The following is a 25,600-nucleotide window of genomic DNA, read 5'->3' on the forward strand; positions in this document are numbered from 1 at the left end:
GGGAGGATAAGATCTTCCATGTGTCAACTCATTAATATTTGTAAATTGTTCTGAGATTAAGGGATAGTTGCAACTATTTATAGGAATGCAAAACACCGTTTCTATTATGTGCAAGTTGCCATGCAATTAAAATATACTGAGCATCACAATATGTAGCAAATGGGACATCTTGTTTTACATCAGCCAAGAAATGCTAAGTGGCTCTGTGCCTCCTAAATGCTTATTTTATTCTTTTTGCCCTGAAAAACTCATTAAGGATATGTACTGGGCCAGACTGTGATGTTTAGTAGGAGTCGTAATCTCTCTTAAAGTTCCCAGCCCACAGGGAGAAGGATGTGCATGTGAGCAAATCAAACTCCTCTCTCCACAGCTACACAAAATGCAAGGCTTTACAATCTGCTGTTGAAAGAGAAGGATGTGAACCAAAGTTACGGCCCTTCTGCACCTCTTAAAGGAGATTTCCATTCTGTGGGTATATATAGAGAACAGTCTCTGCTCTCAGCCCTCCCAGAGAAGGAGAACAGAAGATCTTTTGAATCTCAGCTTCCTTCGGCTGCCTTCAACGAAGTGACCAGGGAGAACTTTTATTGGCTTGTTCTCCTACAAATGAATTTATTTTGATTCCTTCCAAAGGGTTGCGAAGATCTGTTCTCATTTCTGTCTGGGAGAGCTTTTTGAGAGGCCATTTGGACAAGACCGCTGCAATAATTCATGCCATTTGCAGACAATTTGTAAACCCTTACAATGTCCCAGAATGATTCATTATTTTTCTAAGACTATGAAGCAGTGTATGTGTGTGTGTTTGTGAATATGCATGCTCATGAAGATTCAAGACAGACAGCTCCCCTAGGCCCAAAGGCAGGAATAAAGATCAGCAGAGGTTTCTTCTTTGTTGTGTAGGGTTTTTTGTGGTATTTATTTCAGTTGTTTCACCCCTCCACATTTTAAGTTTTAAGTGAAGCCAAAGCAGAAGGTAGCAGTCTTATTTGTTTCCATGTCTCCTGCAAGAGACCCCGGAAGACCCAACCTACCATGTCCCAAATGTATAATCCTACGTAAATAAGTTATTCTAATGATGATCATTGACTTTAGCTTCAGCCACCCAGAAGAAGAGCAATTAAAGCCATCCTTCATCCTAGATTACAAGGCCTAAACTTAATCTCCGTTAAATTTTCAATACGATTAGTTTTATATCAGCTTTCAAACCAAACAGCACCTTGCTGGTAGTTTCTGGCTGAACATAGCCTAGCCCAAGTGAGTTCAGAACAAGTAATCTACAAATCCTAGGATTTGGAATGATTTCCTAAAAGCTATCTGAAATATTCTCCATAAATACCCATCCAAGACAAACTAATCCCAGGGGGAAGGCTTGTGGGCACAAAAATCAGAACAATTGCTGGAACAAATGTTCAGAACTTGCTTGGGACTTCAGTCCAAGCCTTTTTTTGCAGGAGGATACAAGAAATAAATCCATGTAGTCTTTCCCTAGCTGTACTAAGTCCTTTTAGTACTGAGCACGAGAACCTCCTCCCTTTTCACATTATTTAGGTTATTTATGCAGGTGCTAAAAATTATTTGCTCCTTGTTGTTACATGTAGAGTTGGGTGAGAAATGTTAGTTACTTGCCAGTTAAATAATTAGAAGACCATACCAACATGCATCGTGGTGCATGAGAAAAACAACAGTAATCAAATCCTTTTGATGCTTTTCGTCACTAAAATGGTTTTCTGATAACAGTAAAGCTAACTGGACATTCCTTGGGAGTGACTGACTGGCAGGGGGACCAGTAGAGAAGGGACTGTTGGTTATAACGAGTTTTAAAAGAAGTATCCAGCCTTCACTAAGTAAGACATTTTCCTCTCCTCGCCTGCCTCATGATCATCACCTTTGCTATTATACTTGCATACCCAATGGTTCCTCCCTCAACAGGTTTTCTTAGTCTGATTTGTCTAGCTGAAAGAAAAAATCTGGGGAGGCTACAAGTACAAACACTCACACAGAAGATATTTTAAAAAATTATCCTATTGTGTGCTCATAGAAACCAGTCTCCCCACAAGTTCAAGAGTCCAAATCCCACATGAAGGGGAGAGAAAGTCACGTGAGAGGTTAAAGAAATCCAAAGCAAACATGAATAATAGCTTTGTTGTATAGTCCTGTAAAACAGGCTAGGTAAAGCTACTCTTTGGGTTGGTTTAGTTATCAACATCTCTTGCATTACTGCAGTGACCCTTTTGACTTTAATTTCAGCACTATGCATCAGCTTTTGTTGTCTCTCCAACTTACAGCTAACATCAGTATTAAGTGGTTCTAGCAGCAGATGCGATTAGCTTCTGTGCTTTTAACCCATGCTTCCACAGTGAAAGAAATCTGAGATATGTAATACAAATAATAATAAGCCTATACAGCCTAAACAAGCTTTGAGATAGCTGTGCAAAACCAATATTGCAAGCTTTGTGTCTTACAGGATGAGAATGAGGCTGATTCCATTAAAACACACAATTTATCCTACCTTGCTGGCTTTCAGTATCTCAAACATCAGGGGCAACCCCTGTGTGATGAGCTCCTCTGTGTACTCTTCTTCCTGAATGGACTTGAACTCCTTCAGCAAGCACTGGATGAGGGGTCGTCTGTGCTGCTGGAAGGACGTGCGCAAGGACTCCAGCCACGTGTGCAGCGTCCAGGGAACTCCTACGGACAGAGGACAGAGATCATTCCCAGCTTCAGAGAAGGATTCTGCTTTTTTACCTTTAGTTATGCTGATCTTAAGATTTTAAGTGAAGAGCCCTAGAAATCAAATTTCTATTTATCCCTGACTGAGAAGGCTGGTGGTTATGGGGACATCCCAGACCTAATGCACAGAGGCTCTCCTCCAAGTCCTAAGAGATGACTGTGGTCTCTTTGCTCATCTAGCCTTCAGCTTCTCTGCTGAGACTGCCAATTTGTGGTAATTGCTGTGGTGCTCTGTGATACAAAAGCCTTTTGGAAACTAGATTTACACTAGCTCATTTGTTTGAATGCAGCCCTGGGGAGCCAATAAATGGTAAAATAAAACGATTTTGGTCACTACCCACCTGGATTCAAACTGGTGGTCTTCAGATTAGAACTTTCTTTAAGCGCTACTCCATGTCCTCTCCTGATCATTACTGTTTTCCCTAAACAGCACTGGGCAAGTTAAGCAGATCAGCCTTTTCCAGTCGTTTGCCATGGCAGAAACACTCTCCAAGAACTTAAAGGGAACTGCTCCCATGCACTAAGTGAGAAAACACAGGGAGCTAATGTATCTCTGCAGGCACAAGGCTGGAGGTGACCTAGTTCCTGCTGTTGCAGAACGGAGTGGGAGGAAACGCAAGCCTAGTGTTTGGCTAACAAAAGGTTTTTCCTTCCACTTCAGCAAATGTCCAGCTCCTGGAGAGCAGCTCAGTCACTCTCTTCTCCCTCACCGCCTGGTGCTTTGCCTGCTCAGCCCTCCCGCTGAGCCACCGCATGCCCAGACCCTCACTGGGATGTCCCCAGGGCTGAAGCCGGGCGCCAGGCAGAAGCATGCCAGCCACCCAGGTCTCCCTCTGAACACAGAATAGTGGGGACAGCAAATACACAGTCCAGATTAATTCCCCTCTGTGCTACCCAGCCACTCTCCCCATGGGCAGAAGCAACTTCCCAACAAGCTGGTGTGATGTTCAAGCCCTGAGTTGGCACAGTTAGCCCAATAAGAAGCCAGTTGCCCCCTCTTACTTTCTGAGGCTCAGAAACCTCAGAAAACAAATATACTTCAACAGTGGAGTGCTTTATGGCAGAGTGCAAAAGAGGAGTTGTTGGAGGTGGCAGGGGCTGAATGCTGGCCCAGAGCCTTAGCCAACGCTCTGCCAAGCAGCATTGAAGATGGCTGGTGCTGGAAACCACTTCATCCTGCAGAAAAGTGCCACTGGCCACCGAGTGCGGTATGCTGTGGAGCCAAAATAGGCGGGGAACCTGCCAGATCACCCCATCACCTTCTGCTTCCACAGGAGTTGAAGAAGGTGCAAACTGTGGTGGGTTTAAGCAACAGCCCGTCAAGAGAGTTTCTTCCAGTGGTCCCTCCCTGGAGAGAGAGGAGAGGGGAGGATAGGAGAGGGCAGAACATCGGGACTGACCTATGCTGCGTATGTCAATGGTCACATCCACGTAGCCGTGCTCAGCGCTGTGGTACATGGCCTCCTTCAGGGCTTTCAGCTTGGCCTTGCTGTTGCGGCTGGCACAGAGCGGAGCTGCTGCTGCATCGGGCAAGTCCGTTCCCTCCGCCAGGATCTCCTCCAGTGACAGAATGTCGCTCTTCTCCTTCTCTGGCTGAGCAAGCAGCTTACGAAAGACATTCCTGTCAATCACAGCATGACAGAGAGAGAGGGGGGGAAAGAGAAGGTGGGAGGGCAGAATCAGCGGCTGAGCTTTCATTGTGCTGGGGGTACTTGCTGCAACACCTATCCAGGGAATTACTCCAACTAATGACAGGACTAGCAGAGAGCAGACCTGAGGCAGTCACCGCTCCTGCTAGTCCACCTGCACTGCCTGGGCCACATCTGCAAGACACTGTTGTCATGACAGACACCGTACAGATGTTGCATGAGTGGTGGGATTTCATGGGAACAGAGACCCATGAGCTAAACGTGACTCGAGACTTCTTCCCGCCGTCAGGGGAGGCCAGTGTGCCTCTGGACAAGCTCTCAGGACTTTACCATGGAGGCCACCTGAGAAGGGAGCTGCCTGGAGCTACCAAAAGCACCAGCACTTGATTAACACTCAAAGCGGTCTGGGAAAGCTGGAGCAGCTAGACATTCAACGAGGCCAGTCAGGGCAGGTTAAAGCACATCTGGGACTATTCTGCAAAGCTACTGATCTGGCCGGGCCATCAAATACTAAAGTTCATACTCAGAGACTTGGTTCCCTCAGGTTTGTACCAGCATAACCTCATCTTTAGCAACAGAGTTGCTCCTGGTTTCTGCAGCTGTGAGAAGAGAAACCAGGCTGGCTCCCATCCCACCTCCCTCGTACTCTGACATCCTTCCTGCACCTGCGCAGACCCTGGCGCGGCATGGCAGCAGGGTATGGCATGTTCCAAACAAATTTTGGACAGAGGGAGAAGGAGGGAGGATTGTGCATGAATGGTGTACAGGTAGGAACATAAGAACCAGGGCCTGTGACATGCACAGCCAGCAGCCAAGCTGAGGAGAGCCCCAGGTCCTCTTTGGGCACACGGGTCCCACTCACACCAGTTGAATGTGAGACCCGAATAACCAAATTGTCCTCTCTGTCCCAGGGATCCCTCACAGGCTCCAGATAGACAGCGGTGTGCAAACCCGCCCTGACATGCCATTAGCAGGTTGTTAGACTGGCAGCTTGTCTCTAAGCAAACAGAGGGTAGGTACTGTCTCTAACCTGTATCTATGTTCCTCTGGATGGCTACAATCAGAAAAGTAGGAATGTGAAGATCATGATACCAATCCATTACACTGCAGTCAACTCCTGAGCGTTGCAAGACCATGCATGCCAGGTGCCTTTTTCTTTTTTTTTTTTTAATTTGCAGCATACATACAACATTAAGGCACACGGAACTTTACAGTAAACACAGATGCAGAAACACTATTCAATGACAATTAAGGCTACAGCAGTACAGACACAACCTGTCCCAAACCTGAGAAATATGTCAACAAGAAATTCAGAAGGAATGTCTTTGGCATTCCTTTCTGCTGTCACATCAGCTACAATTTAACAAACATCACATCGCAACACACCAAGGAGTCCCCTTCCCTTTTTTTGTTTTTTTTTTTTTTAAATCAGCTATCAAAAAGCAGCTTGTACCACCAGCTGGTTAGAATCACATGCTAGCAAAAAGCCTTACATCTCTGCTCAGTTGGTGGCATGTTCGATTGTTCATGCAGAACCTTCACCCGTCTGCTCAAACCAGATGCCCAGGCAAAAGAAATAAGCACTTGAAGGATGCCGCTAGACTCGTTCCCACTCTACCTGTGTCCATGTGCAGCAGCCTGACTGAAAGAGTTCATGTCACCTTGTGGAGTCATGGAAATGCCGTTCCTGTACATTGTTCCTATCATGGGGTCAGCTCCTCGCTCCAACAGCAAACTGACCAGTTCAAAATTTCCTGCAAGTCAAGAGATGGCATTTTTACTTCTTTTAAAATCCACTTTTTACTAACCTAAGCCACAGATCCCAACTGAAGCATTTATTACAGTGGGAGGAGAAAGTCCTTACCAGCAGCCGCTGCCAACTGTAAAGGAGTTTCAGAGTAATTTTCCTCTCCATGCTCCAAGGAACCTTCTACCTTTGCTCCAGCATCCAGCAACAGCTAGAAAGAAAATTCACTATTTAGAGCAACTGGGGGTATCACAGTCTTCAGAGTTCATGAACAGTGACAAATGAGAGTCTAATGCTTCTTGTTATCTGCAAACCAGATACGATGGAAACACATGACATGCAAATTCAGCCCATTGTTTCACAGAGGAAAACTGATTCCTTTTTTCGCTCATTTTACACTGCCAGACACCAAGAGCACTAGTGTCCAACTTCAGAGCCAAAAAAGTGTAACCCAGTGTTTCTGAATGGGAAATGGGGTAGGTTCAGTGTTCGGAAGTAATGCGCTGAAGATGGAAGTACTAAAAATTAGCCCGACAAGCGTCCTTTCTTCACGAAGTCTTCTAGAAGCCCAGTGCCACCTTAAAATGGACCAGATTTCAATTGCCTCCATCTTTTATATAAAAGACATGGCCAAAAGAAAGGCAATTCTTAAGAACCAATCACACTCCAAAAGTTGTGATCTCCATCGGGGACACTTCCACGTAAGTAACAACAACGCTGAAAACAAAAGTGGCCAAGGAGAGCAGCATGGAGCCCGCGCTCCAGCGCCCTCTTGGCCATTTCTGTCTTGAGGCCTTCACAGTTTTGGTGCTTCATTAGGCGTGCCACAGACACAGCTGTTTTGAAGGATAAAACCTTTGAGATGCCAAAGCACAGAACCAGCATATCCCACGTGATGCCCCGCTAGGGGAAGGAGAGTAAGTGCCTCTCCCCACTCTGGAGCAGCACAGGGGCTGTCGTCCACCTCTCCCCCACCAAGGCAGCGGTTTTGTGTTTGCTAGAATATTATAGTGTAAGAAAGTGTAATGAATGAATAAACAAACACACAAAACAAGTGGTCAGGAAGGAGCACAAGGAGTTGTCAGACTTTCTTTGGTGCAACTTTGCTTTAAAATTGTCCTTTTTAAGCCTCATATTGGTTAAGGTTTGAACACCGTATTCGTTATATAATAGGTCTATTATATATCAGTACACTCTAGAAGAAGCAGAAGTAACCAATATGAGTATGACAAGCGGATACTGGTTTGAGATGGATGTAATTAGAACTGAAGAGGAGAAACAAAAGAATGAGATGCAGGTAGGGAAATACAATAATACCTGAACTACAGGAATATGTCCATGCAACACAGCAAATGTCAGAGCTGTCCAATGGCGGGTCTCAGGGTGGACGGATGGGTATTTATGAGCAGTACTGACAACCTACAAACAAATTAAAGTTATTTTTTTTAAAGAGCTATACGTAATAAAATTCAACCTGCCTGAAAGCCAGGCATGTGAGGGAGGAAGTGAAATAGAAAACCTGGGAAAGGTGCTTTATAAAATTATTTGATTCATTTTTTTCCTGCAAAAATTTTCTCAATATTAAAACTGTTCGTGTTGATTTGACGGCTTGATTAGAGTTCATACCAAATGAAGTCTTTTTACCAACTACTGTAGCTCCACCTAAACCACTGGCCACCAGATACTTTTGCACAAGGTCAAAACATCCACAGCTGGTTACAGCAGCACACACTGGGGAAGCAGGGATGGATCAGGACGTTCACAGCTAAGGACCTCTCCCACTGGCTTCTCCAGACGGTGTGTCAACAGCCTTGGGTCTTGGGATTGCTCCAGGCCCAAAGAAGCTCTGTCCACATAAATAAGTATGACTTTTGTCACTGCCATCACGAAAGACACATCGCAAGCCCTATGCTAGAGTTCACAGATGTGCTTCCAGGCTCCTCCTCTCCCACAGGAGGAAAAAAAGACAGCTGAGAAGTGATGGGGCAGAGCGGCATTTCAGAGAGGTTTTAAGAAAACTCCTTATTACCGCTGTCTCCTGTCTGAGTTAAAAGAGCAGGGTGGTGACAGTTTAAAGAGATGCAAACTATATCCTTAGAAAACAAAATGGTATTTTTCACATTGCTCCTTCCATTTTCTAAGCCTAAGTGCCTGGTGCTTCTAATGTAGACATCAGGAAAGATGAATAACCACTCTTTCCTTCAGTTTCCCTGTCTTAAAGATGGGGGTATTAATATTGATAAGGTTCACAGAGATGGTAAAATCTAATGAACGTTAGCAATCCAAGACTGCACACTCAGATGGAGTGTGACACTAAAATTCAGAATCTTATTATCGATCTTCAGAGGACTAAAATCAGAGTAAAAGATGCATGATCTCTCTGTCTCATCAGTCAGCTATGCTTTCCATACCTTGTCTGAGGTACTTTTATCCAAGGAGGAGAGCAGGGCTAGTTACTAGATGCTCGGCTGCATTAGCAGCTCGCATTTCCAAGCACCACATGCAGTGTTTTGCTAGAAGCAGACGACCAGACCCTCAGTCCCAAGGACAGGGATGAGGGCAAGATCTGAAGAGCCCATGCAGATCCCACAGCTTGCCAGAGGAGCGGTTCTGCACCAGCACCAGGCTGTTATCACCCACATTTGCCAAATAAAAAGCTCAAAGTGCCAAAAGGGGAAGCGTGCCGGTGTCTTGAGCACAGGCACGGGGCTTCTTTGGGTCTGGGATTGCTCAGAAGGAAGAGGATTGAGTAGTTTGAGCCTTGGGGGTCTAGGTTGGGGAGCAAGAACAGCAAAGGGTGAGGATGGGCAGGGTCACGGTTCAGGGAGTACATCCAGCTTCTCCTCCAGCACTGATTCCCCCGCTGTTCAGGGCAGCCCACGGCAAGTGGCAAAAAAATATTAAGTCATTTTAACTCCTTTGCTCCTTTTCCTTTGGTTAGAGTTCTCTCCAGTCACCACAGTGGTTGCAGAAGACCTGCCACAGACCAGGCTTTTAAGGCCTCAATTGAGATTTGCTGAGCAGCTACAGGTCCCACTGACTCCATAGCGAATTATAGCTTCTCAGCACATCTGGAAATTGGTCCATTTTTGCTAAAGATGGGCAATCAAAAAGGGAGGCACCCAGCATTTGAGGCTACTTTTGGAAACATATATATATATAACTGATTTGCAAAGAGAAAGGGGGAAAATGATGCAGGCACCTGACAAGAGTACTTATTTTTGTTCATGGTTGATTTGCCTTTTTTTTGCTGTAATTGCCCAATTTGCACAGTTGGTTGTGGTGTGCACAAATCATCTTATAATTGCACACCATAATTATTCACAGTTCTTGTCCCAAAGTGTTTTCATTTGATTTTAGAGCAAACATTCTACTGAAATGAATCAGGGAGGTTCACATTCCTCACTGGAGCTGTTCTCTCAGATGTCAGCAATTTCAGGAAGACAAAACTGTTTAAATTTGCATCTGGTTCAAGTCTGGAAGATTACTGGAGCAACTGTGGAGACAGCTCCTAATGAAAACTTGTCCTAGGAACCAAATAATGGCATCTCACCTCTAAGCCACAGGCAGGAATAGAATAAAGGGGAGATCAGTCTCCCTGCTCATGCAGTCTTTGGTCTGTCTATCGAGAGTGTTAACAAGGTTTCGAGTATTCAATTCTTGCCACTCTCAAGGGTTGTTTGCTTGAATTTGGGAAGGAAAGAGGTGAGAGTGGAACTGAAATCATCAGCTGATTTCACATAAGCCACCAAACAGCAATCAGATAGCAATGACTATCAGTCTCTTACAGGTGACATCCATTTCTGCTTTTAAATTAGATTTTTTAAAAGTGCAAAACGTCTGGTTGAAAGCAGTGACTACAATTTATCAGCTTGCTCAAGTCCAAACAGAACAGATGGAACACAGATAAGTGAAGGAGACAGCTTAATTTACTCAAGACCTCAACAAATTGAAACTGGAATCATTAACAAATAATTCTGTCGCGGATTTTCAAACAGCTCTTTAAAAATGTACATACCTGCACTGCGCGGAGTCAGACCACAATCTGTTAGCTGGACAGATTGTATAAGTTTGTGATGTGTATTATCAAAGAGACATTTATATTCTGGAAGCTTCAAGCTCCTCATCCAACAGTTTTTAGCCCACGGCACTTTGTAAAAGAAAACAGTGGAACCTACACTGCATTTGTGAGCTGGGGATGCTTAACTGGAACATCCCAATGTACAGAAGTGCTCGAGCTTTGACAGGTTATCAGATGGGTATTTCTTTTACCTTCTTCATTTTAACTCAGTTGAGATTCGAGGAGTCCTTCTAATACCTTTAGAACTGTGCTCCATGATAGTGTTAATGCCTGTATGCATTTGCAGTGTGCAAGCACAACTAAATCAGTATTACCTGTGAGGTAAGTCCGATGACTTGAATCCCCTCCTGTGCAGTGAATCCCAGTGTTAACCTAATGCAGTTTGATTTCACTACTTCATTTCAAGTGGTGCTGTCCAGGATAAGGCAAATTTATTTTCTCTTTAATTCTTGGCATTTTCCTCTCTGCTACAGTTTCAGGGGTTAATTTAAGATGTAAACAAATAACAGAACAAAGATACAACCAACAAAAAGTCCTCACCTCAGCATTCAGATCTGCTCCAGCATCTAGCAGCATCTGCACCATAGCCTCATCACCCCTGACACAAGCATACATCAGTGGAGTCATGCCCTAGTCATTTTTTGGAGTTAAAAAACAAAGGAATTGACAAATTTAACACAGAACTCTGATTTTTTTTAACAATTATTTAAGTATATATCATCAAGACTAACAGTATGTATTTAATGAAATCCATTACCTCTGTTACAGCCATGCCCCTCAGACTAGCAAAAGTCAACCATTTTGTAAAATCTCAATTTTTATTGTCAGTTGGGTTGTTTATTTTGTTTTCATGTTACCCTCAGCATCCTCAGCCTGATGAGTCAAACTGGATTTGTCAGCCTCACCTCCATCTTCATACACTAAAACAAGCACCTTTGTCTTTGGGGCCCCAGCAGAGAAATGTTTTTATCAAAGCAACTGTATTTCCATGGTGCTTAAAAAGATAATAATTCTATTTTTCTAAGATCACAGTTTCATAAAATCTAACTTTTTAATTAACAAAAAAGCCTGCAAAAACATCCCACACTCCTTTTAAGACAGGTTAGATACAGGCACAGCTTTTTCAATGTGGATACCATAAGGGGCTGGGAAGGTAAAGGCTTTGTATAGCACTCCCTAGCAAACAAGGACTTAATTCCAAATGAAAAGCCAGACAGCATTGTTGCAAGTCTAGGAAAACATGGCCCTGTTTGGAGAAAAACTAGATTAAGTGACCCTTCACTACAGAACCACCACAATGCAACTTGTATTAATCTGAAATACCTGCTGTGGCTCATCACCATTCCCTTAAGATAAGTATTACTGTGGCTGTGGTAATAACCCCAGATGAAACCATGAAAAAAAATCATTACGTCTACCGTAAATGATAAGAGAAAAAGCTGCTTATTAAATACAGTAGGGGGTGTTGATCAACAGCCACCAGTGGTTTTGCAGTAAATCTACCACAGCACGCAGCTACCTCTGATGCATGTTTATAGGCCACCTTGAGGTCCCCTGGTAAATCTGCTATCAGATGATACCCATTTGCTGTTTAATCTGAGTGCTGCCGCAAAGTGAAATGATTTTCAGAGAAACCAGAGGTGCCCAGCATGGCCAGACATAGAGCCACGCCGCCGCCCTTCCCAGCAAGAGCCCAGAATTACTGTTTTTGCTGAACTAGCCCATTTTTCATTATTGCATGCCTGGCTAGAGGTGGTGGGTGCTTATGTATGGAAGGGCTGCTCTCGTAGAGAAAATACAAGTTAAGGTTTGCCTCTGCAAGGTGCTTAGATTCCCCCTGAAACGCACCAAGCATTTCACAGGATAAAATCTGCAGTGTACTAATGGAGATACAGAGTAAGAGAACAGGCATTTGGGATCTCATGCCAGTATTAAGAAAAAACTAGTTCACCCCAGGCAAGGAGAGTTCTTGGGTGACTTGAAGTTACTTGCAAAGAGAATTTGAAACTACTTCAGCTACAGTCAGTGGCAAAACATTTCCTTTGGCAGTCAATAAACACTACAGGAACAAACGGGACCATGAGAATTCAAAAAAATTGCATTTGGGCCTTGAAACACGGGGATGGGGTGGCAGCTTAAAATTAAATACACATTCCTTCAACTATTACTTCAATTTCTGTAAGTGGCGTCACTCGATAACTAAATCAATTGTTTAGCACAAGGAGTCTAATCAGATCTGAAGAAAAGAATTTGCAAACCCCATGCTGGGGCTTTCCCCCTACAAGACGGAGGACTTGGGCTGCCACAGTGAAGAACCCCACAGCAGCACAGGGTCTGCCTGGGGACCACACGGGATATTTTGGTGCTGCTGAAGCTGAAGAGGGACTTAGCGCTGACTGAAAGGAGGCCAGAATATCATGCTGCAGTATTGGGGTTTTTAAGGAGTTAATGAGGTTGCTAACCTCCCCTTTCCTTGCACTGCTATCCCTCCTGCTTTTGCTGGTCCCTCAATCTTGTGCTGCAGCATCACTCAGCCCCCTCTCTTTGCACGTGGGAGGAATGGATTTTTAATGAGCTCATCAGTAGTGTTTCAAACATACACAGGAACGTGGTAAAAACATTGTACAATCAATGCAAAGGGCATTTGGATTCTGGCAAAATAAAAAAAAAAAAATTACTCTTTCAGCTTTGTATCACTTAGGGCTCTGTCCTGCAAGATGTGGGATCTTACAAGATGTGGGATGTTTGATCCAGCAAAGCATTTAAGCACAGGCTTAACTTTCACTCAAATAGGATGTAAGCATGTGTTCAGAGTTAAGCATATGATTAGGTACTTTGATGAATCAAGCCAGAGTGTTCCCAGGTTTCAGCCTGGAGGACAGAGGAAACAGGCTGTGAAAAGTTTCCAGGGTCAAATAAACTTAAAATAATAATTTTTAAAAGTATAACATATGAACATTGGAACGATCAGACTGATGCTATTTTTTTTTCAGGGAGTACTGCCCTCTTCTAAAGCTTTTCTCAAACAAACCCACAATATTGACTCAGGCTGAAACTACTGAACTGCTGTACTGTGCTATACATAACTCGCATTCCTGGAGTAGCTTTCATTTCAAAAGACCTAAACCTACCAACAGTCCAGCTCCTGTCCCAGGTGACCACCTCAGGGGTGGCAGCCACCTGCCTCCTGCCAAAGAGGATGCCACAGCTCTGGGAACATGCAGTGACAACTTCATTGGGGGCACCAGAAAGTTCAGGGGACTCTATTTCAAAAGGAAATAGTGGTACCCTTGGCCATTGTCTTCCTCTGGGAAGGGGAAACCACTTCGGTGAGCATCACAGTCCAAGAGACTGCTGCCAGTCAGTAGGTGCAGAGAAAAGGTTTATCCCCAGACACAACCACCAGCTTCATGGATGTGTAACTCCAGGGAAATTTAGGCTCCTCAACTGGTGGATGTTGGCCACAATGACCAATGGAGGGGTAACACTGCACTTTCACATCTGGAAGGTCAGTTCAAACTGGGCTGAACTCAATTAAAAAGTGTCATTAACTAATTGTTCCCTGCTGGGGGTTTGGTGGTACAGGTGAAATGCATTGCAAATTCCAGGCAGTGTTCAGTGGGAGGATGTTCACCTCACAAAGCCCTGCCCCACACCACTGTTCATGGCAACAAAGCAGTTTTAAGTATTCAGATCAACGCTAAGCTCTCTTGGGATCTCCTTCTGGCTTAACTCACCTCACTGTTAAGATTTCAGGGGATGCATTTGCCCTCATGCTGAGTTACCTCAGTACCAACAAATCAATACAACTCAAAAAGACCAAGCTTAACACAAATGTTCACCTAGCAGTGCTTTAACTCAATGCAAAGTAATGTAGGGAAAGCATTAACGTCCTGTCTATCTAAAAGCTGGGGCTCGTTTTCTGCGATAAGCAGACAAAATTTTCATGTTTCACAGTTGCTTCTTCACATTTCTGTCTCGTTACCTGTTCACTCATGCTGTTAATCCCATCCGGCCCCAGCAAGGATATGGCTTGTTTAACCAGATCCGTTCGGCCACAGTTGAGCATTCGGAAGCCCAGGTCCTGCTTGAACTTCGCTTCAGTGGCAACTGCATCCAGCTTCCGAGACGCACAAAAACAGTCGTCAATTCTGTGGACATGAGAAATAAACTCCCTCAGAGGGCAATCAGAGGACAGACCTCACTGCCCCTAGGAAAATAATACATTGTCCTGTCTTTGAAGGACGTCGGTCATGCACACATTCATTCTCCTTTGACCTGTATGTTCAAGGGAAGTGCTGAGTGGAAAATGCTAATGCAAGCTAATGGAGATTGCCCTTGGTCTATCTTTCATGGGACACGGTATACATTTTATAAAGAGTTGGGCAAAAAAAAGCACAGCTTTCATTTGATTTTGTTTCCCTGCTTACGCAACACACATTCTCACCACAAGTTGTCTCTCTGCATGGCGAGGTTATCCAGCAACCCTGATCTCTGAGAAGTTTCAGTAGCTTCAGTAAGCTTTGAACTTACATCAAGCGGATGTATTATCATTGACAATACAACAAAGAGAAAATAATGTCACTCCGAGGGATTTCTAGGACCTTACCAGCTCAGCCCCAGTAATAGGGAAGCCTTTTTGGAGCAGAAAGTGCAAGACACAGAATTGCAGACTAGCTGAGGTTGGAAAGGACCTCTGGAGGTCATCTGGTCCAACCCCCTTGCTCAAGCAGGGCCACCTGCAGACATGCAGGGCACCATGTGATCAGGGAGGAGAAGGCAATCTTGCCAGGTAATAGTGGCAAAACACCACAAATCCTTGCTGGCTGTGTATAACAGATGGGATATCATTCTTTTAAGGTCTTATTCAAAAGATCCCCAAACTGTAAACTGCTCAAGATATCCATTTCAAACGGAAGAAGGGCTAGGAGTTATTTAGCCAAGATGTGAATCTACAGCTCCAGAGAGAGCCAGGCAATTCCAATCTGATGTTTATCCAACTCTGTTTCATGTTATTAAAAGACAGATTTGCTTTTCTTTCGTGCTGAGGAGTGTCTAGGGCAGAGGGTGGAGTCCAAATCCACTGTGCTTTTGGTGTGAACTTGGATAAAGGACTGTTTGGAAAAACATCACTTTCATTCTCCAAAAAAGCTAGGTCAGAAAATGAGGGGCTACTTACGAATGAAAAACAAAGATCAAAAGTGAAAAAGTCAAACATACATCAAATATTTGTTTTCTATTTCATATGTAAAAAAATGCAGCAAACCAAAAGAAAAATACAAACAACACATCATTATAATTTAAATTTCTTCTTCAAAGTGCTTTATCAGAGCTTTATAAAATATATAACACTACTTAATATTTAACAGCAATGTGCAGTGAATATGCTGTTTACATAGAGGCAGTGGTATGTAGTAATAGCTACTGCTCTTCCTACTTCCACAGAGGAAGGAAAGTGAGACAGAAAATATAAAGTATTTTGATCAAAGCTTCTGCAGGACTTCGTACTGAAAATAGCATCTGAACTCAGGCTTGCTTTCTGTCATGCTGGGCCACAATCAGTCTGGAAGACAACAGATATTTTGGTGATGTTCATTCTACATGCTCAGTTTGAGTTCTGACTGCTAAAAAGTTGATGACCTATGAATGCAAACAAAGTAAGCTTCACGTGTCATTACTTGGGGGAACAAGGATGATGCTTCATCACAGCACTTAGCTGCAAGATTAATGCACAACACCTGATCACAATAAATATACCGTAACAGCAATAACAGATTCCGCACCAGTAATATGCCTACAACAAAGACGAAGAAAACCAACGCATACCAGAGCTGGGTTTTCTGCAGTAGTTTCTGAAAGAGTTTGAGGAGCAAGCAAAACGAACACAGATATGCAGGGCTGAGCTCAATGACACCCAGATCCGCAGGAGCAATTGCAGCTTTAACACGTTCACACTGCATGGCACAGTTCTGACACAAGAGCTACAGCAACATTTGGTACTTGTTACCCCCACAGCATGAGATGCTTGGGATCATCTGTGCCCTCCTTTAATGTATGGCAAAGATAAAGCCTGCTCACAAGTTAGGTGATGGGGTTTTGGTGCACGGAGAGTCTGGACCTCCCAGCTTCAGCTGGCCATTTCCAGATTACTCTGGGCTGATAACGGGGTTGTTTCTTGGCCAAGTACAGCCATGGAAAGATCTAGACATCCTCTGAGGACTGCAGAGGTGTCTGCCACTATGAATCACTGCCTGCGTTAAGCCACTGCTTCATCATTTGTACTGAGGTATATAACATACAGTCTGAATAAAATGGGTCAAATTCAGTGCTGTCAGAAAACAGGCAGAGCTTCACTGACGTCAGCCTGGCTTGATACATGTAAAATGCTAGTTGATGATCTCTCCTGTTCTTTAAAAAAAGCCAGATTTTGACCTGGGTTGCACACCCACACAAGGAAGGAGGGAGGAACAAGGACCTATCTTACCTATCCTGTACAGACTGCCTAGATCTCTACTCTGGCATGGGTTCAGAACTCACTTACTTCTCCATAAGTAACTCCTCCATGAGTTGGCTCTGGTCCCCTAAAAGCACGTCAGTTCACCTGCTTATGGCCAAGGAAAGGGACGCATTAATTCCTGCTGACATTGGATATGAACAAATTAGTACTCCTCAGTCAGCTGGGGGGATAAGGGTCTTGGTCCAACGGCTCTGGGATGCTACAGCCATACAAACTCTGCAACAATAAAAGGGATGCAGAGGAGTGCCCAAGCCACACAGCTGCTGGGCAGCATGGGTGAAATGCCATCTAGACCAAGTAGCACAAAGGAAAAAACCACAACATAGTACCATTATCAGTGGCCCACTGCCTTTTTATACCTCAAAAAGTATCCATTGCGAGTGAGTCACAGCACTGATTTATGAGACATTGCAAAGGAAACTATATGGCAAAATTTGACATACATCATTGCTGGTGCTACCATTGTCATATGTTGACTAATAAAATGGATAATGATCAGACTGGGGAGTTTAATAAAACAAGAGCATGACGCAAGGGAAAGGAACAAAGGAACAAAAGAAAGCATAGCAACATCTAGAAAAGCCAGAGAGATGAATGAGTTAAGGAGAAGGAGATTTAACATGTACAGATAAAAAGCAGTGAAGGGACAGATCAAAAACGATCAGGAACTACAAGTACAGAATAGGAGAACACAGCACCACTTTTAACACTGGAGAAAGCCAACTGGGAAGACGGTACAGCAGACAGATCGAGCAGTCTCATTTCAAAATGAAATCTGAAAAATAATCTCAAAAAAACCTCAAATCCACCAGAAATCAACCCTGCAACACACCACTGCATATACTCCCAAGTCCTCTCTCATACCATTAACTGCATAATGTTGATTTCAACAGGAGCAGAGGGTCTCTGCTCCATATTACAGTGTATGAGGGGCTGCTGCTCTATCACAGACACTATTCAGAATCACAAACATTAAACGATGCAACATAAAAAAATGAGGAAAGGAGCAGACATCCAGGCTTGACTCACTCGAGACTTCTTAACTTTGTACTGCAAGAAATGCACAGAGAAGCTATAAAGAAGTAGGAAAGGGATGGGAAGAAGCTTGAAAAATAAGGTTGACGAGGAACAGTTAAATCAGTGCTAAATATATAGGGTCACTTTTTGGAGTTGTGAAGCTGTGCCTGAAAGCAAGGGAAGCCAGTGTAAGTGCTAACAGAGCTGGAAGCCTCCTCAGCTGCACAGTCAGTTCATGGCCCTTTTGCCAAAAAGTCTTTGTAACCTTTCCGGTCACACAGGAGGCTGACACTGGCCTGATGGTGGGATGTCCCCTCCAAGGCCACCTTGGTTTGTTGTCAGATTCTAATGGCTGCCAGTGCTCACATGGGTCATCCTTTCCTCAAGACCTCAACCTTCAAAAAAGGCGTTTTTTCATGAAAGGGCAGGGAAGGCTGACAAGGAGGAGCAGAAGACCATGGGGGCCCAATCCTCCTCTCCCTCTCTTCCACCTATGGACAGTCTCAGGATAGCAGGACACTAGCTGGGTAAAGTGAACATCCAGGTTCCCAAGAGGTGATACAGTGACAAAGGTAGGACTGGCCATCACCCTTCAAGGGTGATATCCTCCTCTGAAAAGATGAACCCCACTCTTGTTTCCCCTATGTATCAGTCTGTGGAGCTGGGCAGGCTCTTTGGCACCACCAGCACATGCTCCTGCTCCCAGAACTGAGAAGTAATATGCTTGAATGAATAATGTGAACTGATCACAGTCCTCGTGCTCGACAGCAAATCCACCCCTCTAATTCAGGGGTTCAGTCACACAGCCTGTAAACTCTCTAACTGGTCACTCCCTACATTGAATCAAGAAAACAATTCCCTTTATAAGTAAAAGGAAAACTAGAAATGGGTGAAAACTCCTTGATTTTATATTTATAGCAAAGCTGTGATCACATTTTTTAACTTACAATGCAATACAATATTCTCAGAGTCCTCTTTCAATTCCTCACAGATATTGCTTCTACAGCAGTTATCTTCAAGATCATTCCAGTGTGGCCACTGCACATAATTAACTTTACTGTGGCTTTATATGGGGAATGCCATGGTAACGTTAATTATTTGCAAATGGCCACTGTCAAATGTAGCATGGTGACCATGACAGTCTATCATGTTCCACAATACTCTAACCTCTCAAAGAAGCCAAAGATAATCTTCTTCATTTATAATGGGTCATAGCAGTACAGAAAATTATTTTTATCTTTTCCCAAACTCACATTATGAAAACATAATGCAGCATTTTTACAGCAATGGTTTAAATACAAGAGTGGATTTTTTTCATTTTCACTTGGACTGGCTAAGATAGAGTCTGTACGGATATTTAATAAGTTACTCATGGATTGGTTACATTTGGGAAAATTGATGATTCAAAGGCAAAGTGTTTCCATCATAACTGGTAGACCCAGCAGCTCTCTTATTACATAGCTTTGTGATTAATTTGTTCTTTAGGAGGGCATTATTGCTACAGCCAGCAGTGGACAATTTTTTTAAAAATGCAATGCTCTGTAATTGTTATTAAAAATAAAGTAACAATATTCTTAGCATGTTTTAAGCTCTATGTGCTGCCACAGCATGCTAGTAGTTAATTTAAAAGAAATGGAGTACTGACTACGATAAGCAGCAGGACAAACTCCCCCTCTGCTGAAATGAACAGATCATTGTCCTGATAACAAACCAGCAAAGGCTTGTTTGTCCACCTGGGACTCAGTTGCCAGCCCTTTCAATTAAAAGAATTATAATCTATTAATGAAGCCCATCTCCTTAGCTCTGTGGAGTTTATTCAGTCTGTCCCTGTCCTAAGTATGAATAAAGAGTCAGAAATTACAGTTCAGCTGGCTGGGAGTCTGGAAGGAGGCATATTTTAGCTAGCAATACACATGCATTTGCAATGCTGAATTTCTTGGGGTCAAGGATCACAGTTTTGATCTGGGTCTTCACAGCCTGTAGCACAAAAGGGTCCTGTTCCTTGCCTGGGGCTCTTCAGTGAGACAACAGACACAAACAGCAATAGCAGGAGCAGCAGACAATTCCATTTAAATTTGCAAGCACTCTATTTTCCAAAGTGGTGCTTTAAAAGGGGCTATAATTCTGATATTAATAAGACTACAACATAAATACTATATTGAGACAATTATTTGCATTTTCAGTTTTGGAAGGAGGGCAACTTAAGTACAAACATGTTGATTAAAGTGACAAAGAGCACTGCTTTTTAACGCAGACATAAAATATCTCCATCTACTTTAATCAGGAGCCAAATTAAGACAAGAAAATAAAAATACTCCAGATATTTATTAGCCAACCTCTTGAGAATAAGGCTCTCAAAGGTCTGAAAATAAATTGGTTACAGATACTGGAAAATGCATTTAAAAAGTGATGTGACTGTCAAATCAAGACCCAAATCTATATTTCAAAACACTCTTAGTATTACAGTCCGATATATATATGCCAGGAAGCATGTTCGAAATTGAATCTGACTTCAGATTCTGAACAAGGTCAATATATCACAGGAAAATTTGGGTACAGATTCATCTTTCATATAAATAGATAGTACAAATCTTCGCTAATGAATGGAAGCCCATACGTTATCTGTATCTTGATTATTGTATTCAGGAATGTATATAGAGACAGAATATATGAAACACTGACGAACTTGCTCACAATGGAAAAAACCCAAGAAGGCTGGATCCTAAAGCCTGTAAAAATACAAGTGTTTTCTGTCCTAAAGCAAAGGAGAACATAAGGGCAGGGTCCTCTCCTTCAGTATTTTTTTTTTTATTAGGGTTGTCTTCAAGTAGCTGGTTGGCAGGAGAGGTTGAGATTCACCTCAGGAAAGCTGTGCTCTACCTTTTAAGTAATAAAATCTCCTTCATCCACTGGCATCATCTGCCCCAAGGGACCGCTGGATTCTGTCAAGTAGCTTGTTTGTTACTGCTTGCTGGTTTGGCATTTTTGTGTCTAATTACAGCAAAAGCCACGGCTGGTGTTAAAGGATTAATGAAAATTTGTGGGAAGAACAAGGACATTTGTGGAGCTAGGCAAACACCAACTGTCCCTACTTAAAAGTGGCTGTATCTAATTAAATAGCAGAATTTCTTAACAATTTTCTACTCTCCCTCTCCAGAAACTCAGCCCCTTACCCAGCACATTTTAAGGGAGAGCGAAGAGCAGTGGAAATATTTTTCTGCCTTCATATCTCTTTTTATTAAGTCTATTTTTATTTTCATGCTCTCGTACAAAAACAATTTTCCATAAATAAAACATTAAATGCAACTCTTCCTCTTTCACTTTCAAGTTAGAACTGCTTATGTGTGGTATAGCATTAAGATGACACAGCAAATGGTATAGACTGCTTGGAAGGAACAAAATAGCACATCTTCCCTTTAAATTCCTTGTATTTTCCCCTTTCCACAGTCTTAAGAGTTTTCTTAACTCTCTAGAATGAGCCAGAGATGCTCCCATGTTAAATAAGCTCCACTCTTGAGGTCAATAATCCCATTTTCCTAGAGAGCCTTCATTAAGAGGGATGGTCCCAGACAGAAAAGCAGACAGGTATTCTCAGGCCAAGACTAATTGGCAATTAGGACTGATTTTCAATTAAAGACAGGTTTTCAAAGGCACTCAGGCACTGCATTTGCCCAGAGAACTTTCTGAATCGGGGCTGTGAACGCAACTCAGAGCCCCAGGTGAGGCTGTGATGTGGCAGAAGCTGTAGGAACGTATGGGACTGGAGTGTTAATAAAGCCAGACCTATGCTGCAGCAAGGCTTGGATCCATCTACATTTTAAGTTTGAACTTACTCATGACCTACTAACATCCACATATTCCCGTGTCTGTGCTGCTCTTTAAATAAGAGTGTATTTTTCCTTCCATGGTGTTTACTCCTGATATTTCTGGAGAAGAGTCACATGTTCCCTCAGCACCCGCTTCACTCAGCTGAATGAGCCCCTTTCTTCTAGTTTTCCTCCATGAGAACATTTTGTCAAAACTCAGATCACACCAGCCCGTTTCTCTCTACCCGGTCCAATGTGAATATTTTCTTGACCCGGACACAGGATTTGCAATTCTACATCACTTCCTACCACTTCTATGTACAGAGGCACTAATATTTTCCTACTTCTACTGGAAACACCTCTTCTGATGCATCCTCAAAATGCATTTACTCTTTTCACAGCTAAGGAAAAAGCCACTTCTGTGGTTCACAATCATTCTGTGATGAAATACTGCACTACAGTCTTTACCACCACCTTTCCAATACTCAGCTCCCCACACAGTATATATTATACTGTATATATAGTGTATATGTTACATATGCACTGCAGTATGCATTTTTGTAATTAATCTCCACATGTTTCCATTTGTGGAAAACTGCATTTCATCCCATTTCTTTTGTCCCAGCCGTCAAGGTCATCCACTTTTTCCCTGGATGGTTTCCCAAGCTTTCTCTGTCAGGACAATGCCTCTCAGCATCGTGGCATCAGCAAATTTTAACTTCATGAGCACACTGCTCAGATTTGTGCCAAAGCCCTTTCTGAAAATTAAAAAAAGACCAGTTTTTAAGATGGAGAGCTGAAGATCTCTGCTTCTAACCCCACCACAGCCAACCCAGCCCTTGCCACCTCTCTTGAAGACAGACTACTCACTTTCCAACTCCTTTACTAATCCCCATCTTAACTAATAACTCACTGCATGGACTGCATCAAATTGTTCACTCAAGTCCAAATAGATGAAATCTACTGCATTTCCTTAGGGTAGAAAATCAGTTATCTTATCAAAAAGTTATTACATTAGTCTGGCAAGATCTATCTTTAGAAAATCTGTGTCACATTTTATCCCATTTTTCCCTCGACAACATGTCTTTAATCAGTCTTTGGCTGAAAAAAACAGTTGAAGGCCTTGCACCAACAGCCTGGAATTTTCCTCGGATGATTTTTCATCCTTTTCAAATGTTGGGCATTACTATTATTAATCCTTAGAATTATGGCACCACTCTGGGCTTTGTTAAAAATATTTCCCTCTGACCCTCTGATTTTGGGAGGCAGCTCTTTCTCATCCCTGGGATAGAGGTTATCTGGTCACCCCAGTTTGAGTGCATTAAGCTGCATAATTTGATCTCCTTTTGATTACTGTTTTTCTATTTTCATAACCTTGTTGATTTTATTTATTTTTGCTTTTCACCTAATTATTTTTTTCCCCAAAACAGAGGCGAAGTATTCACTTAAGTTCTTGGGTATGTCTATGTTGGCACTGATGCACAGCTCTCACAGATGCCTCCTCAAGACCAGGACTTACAGACCCCAATTTCACCTTTGTACTGCTGGAAGACAGGAGAAAAATGTCTTATATCCATGGTCAGGATCAGAGATAGGATGCAGATTCACAGCCAGCCAGATAAGAAAAGGGATATTTGCTGCCCAAAGGGTGAGCCCAGCACCATCAGGGAACCCAGCCGTAACTCCAAAATGCTGACAAAGTGCCTGAGCAAGCAATTAAAGGGGATCAAGTTCTGGCTCTCCATCTGTGCACAGGCACAAACCCTGTCACGCTGGCTGCTGCTCTCACCAGCAGCGATGCTGCCACCTCTAGCTAAATTTGACTGGAACGTAAGGGGGCTCTGACCACACCAGCAGGGTCAGCATGTGAACCGCGCTGCCTAGCTCCATCCTTTGGAGTCCAAGCCCAACAACCAGGGACTGCAAACAAGGAGCCATAATGCACCCTGGTGCTACCAGAGCCTGAAGGGTCTCCACATGCTGCACATCAATATGGGATGGGACAAGACTAAAACAGAACCCTGTGGGACTCCACTCGTGAGGAGTCTGATGGCAAAAATGCCATTTACCATCGCTGCTCTTTGGGTAGGACTGCCAAAAAGGACTTCAGACCTCTTCACAGAATTGTCCTGGGCTCCTCGTGCCAACGTCTGCCTTCAGTGAAACAGCTGTGGCCCATGGTGGACACTAACGAAAGCCTCAGGGAGCAATCTCACTTCTCCAGTCTGTGAGAGAAAGGCACGAGCCTTTTCATCTATGGGTAAGAAGAAACCACTCCTCAACATGACTAAACTCTGCTTCTCAAAATCTCAGCCAGGAGCTTTGCAGCCTGCTGGGCAAGGGGACGGGGGTCTAATGAGCAGGAGAGGGCTTGCAGACACCCCTGTGGCTGCAGAGAAATGACCAGCCTAATGAGCAACGCTTCTTGGAGGATTTCAGTGCCATGAGGCCACCTTAGGTGTTCGTCTTCATTCAGATACCAGGAAGGTCCGTTGGACGTGATGTGCACTAGGTCAGCCAGCCTGCAGGCCATTCCTTCCCCAGGCAAGCTGGGGTTCAGATGTCCAGATGGGACCTTTGGGGTTGAGAAGCCAGAACCCCATTCTCAGACAGTGTAAGCTGGGATCTCCTGAAATGCCTCCTCCCACACCAGTAGAAGTACCAGAAGTGAAGACACTGCCCACCTGATCCCCTTCAGCAGAGGGCAGAGCCCTTCTGAGGGATGAGGAGGCTGCTTGCCAGGCCCAGAAACAGCAAGGGAAAGCAGCTTTCCCCAGAGAACGAGACAGGGGATGACTTGGCATCTAAGAGGTCTGAGACAATGCTGAGGATAGAAAAGAATATTTCAAATAACCCATGAATTACACTCAGGTCTTCAAGACTGCACAGAATTAGATTTGTCTCCAATTTTTGCTGCTTCTCGATATCAGAATGAGCATGGGCACCTGCATGCACACTTCTTTTAACCTCTGACTGGCCAGAAAACAGCCCTTTACCCAGTCAGATACAGAACTGGCCATGTAACAGTCCCTAGTGTGACATTACCACGTCTCTCAGTTCAGTCTGTTCCAGCATTTTTACATCGTCCAGGATTGCCATGATATATTGCAACCAGAAATGAAGCCACTGACCCTGACAAAATGTGTGGCAGCCTTTGTGCTGAGCAGCACACGATGCTCCTCCCTTGCTCTGTTTCTCTGCCATCAGTCTTTTTGGTCCCCAGATGTAGTCATCCATTAGCAATCCTCCCCATCATGTCTAACACATTCGGTTTGGGTTTTTTTGTTTGTTTTAAACAAACATCCCACAGAATGGAGGAAGGGAAGACAAGCAAAGAACTTATTGCAGAGCAAGTGGAAAGGTACCACATGCAGACACAATGATGAGGAGCAGCCAAAACCAGGCATCTCTTTGCAGCCAGCCAGACCAAGTACAGACTGACACTGCCTTATTGCAGCAGAAGGCAGCTCAATACATTTTTCTTTACCACCATGCCCCTTTTTGGGCAATAAATTACTGTCATCCCTGATGCCTTCATTAATAAAAGTTCTAGAGCAGGGGCAGAGCACGCACCTTCACCAGCTTTATGCCAGCGGAGAGCTACTTTGCACAGTTTTCTACCGACCACACCCAGCTCCTCTGGTGGCCCCACAGGGGTACAGGCAAGGCTTTATTTAAGTCTGGTCTCCCGCTATGAAAAAGACTATTCTGGACACAACTTGGGCTTCTGTCTCAGCTAGCTGTCGTGCATCCAGCAGTCAATCCATCTGTGAAACCTACCTCTTTGCAAAAGATGGAGACAACCCATCTATTTAAAGCTTCCATTCCCAGGCAAAGGGGAACATTTATATCCCTGCACATCTCCCAGGGAAGAAACTTTTCTGAAATGTCTGCTGCTGTAAAATGAAGAGATCAGGGAGGACACAGGCAGCTCCTGCCTGATTGCAGCTTCCCTCACTTCTCTATCCAGAGCAAGAGCAGCTCCTCTTTCAGGAGATGGAAACATCACAAGAAATTAAGGTGAAGAATTTTTAAAGAATGGATCAGGAGAGG

The 25,600-nt window shown here is 43.6% G+C and overlaps 1 protein-coding gene across 1 annotated transcript in view; it reads right to left on the reverse strand.

Moving 5' to 3' along the window:
- The window catches only part of ABTB3 (ankyrin repeat and BTB domain containing 3), a gene marked incomplete at both ends in the record, with an annotated part of 172,539 nt that overhangs the window by 20,968 nt on the left and 125,971 nt on the right, over positions 1-25,600 (reverse strand). The window contains 8 exons of the mRNA XM_080339485.1: positions 2,510-2,688; positions 4,131-4,351; positions 5,410-5,433; positions 5,998-6,133; positions 6,244-6,337; positions 7,444-7,545; positions 10,748-10,837; positions 14,193-14,358. Of these exons, the coding sequence (XP_080195611.1) occupies positions 2,510-2,688; positions 4,131-4,351; positions 5,410-5,433; positions 5,998-6,133; positions 6,244-6,337; positions 7,444-7,545; positions 10,748-10,837; positions 14,193-14,358 (1,012 nt within the window). The remainder of the gene's footprint in view (positions 1-2,509; positions 2,689-4,130; positions 4,352-5,409; positions 5,434-5,997; positions 6,134-6,243; positions 6,338-7,443; positions 7,546-10,747; positions 10,838-14,192; positions 14,359-25,600) is intronic.

This window comes from Nesoenas mayeri, assembly GCF_963082525.1.
Source record: "Nesoenas mayeri genome assembly, chromosome: 1".
Taxonomy (NCBI): Eukaryota; Metazoa; Chordata; class Aves; order Columbiformes; family Columbidae; genus Nesoenas; species Nesoenas mayeri.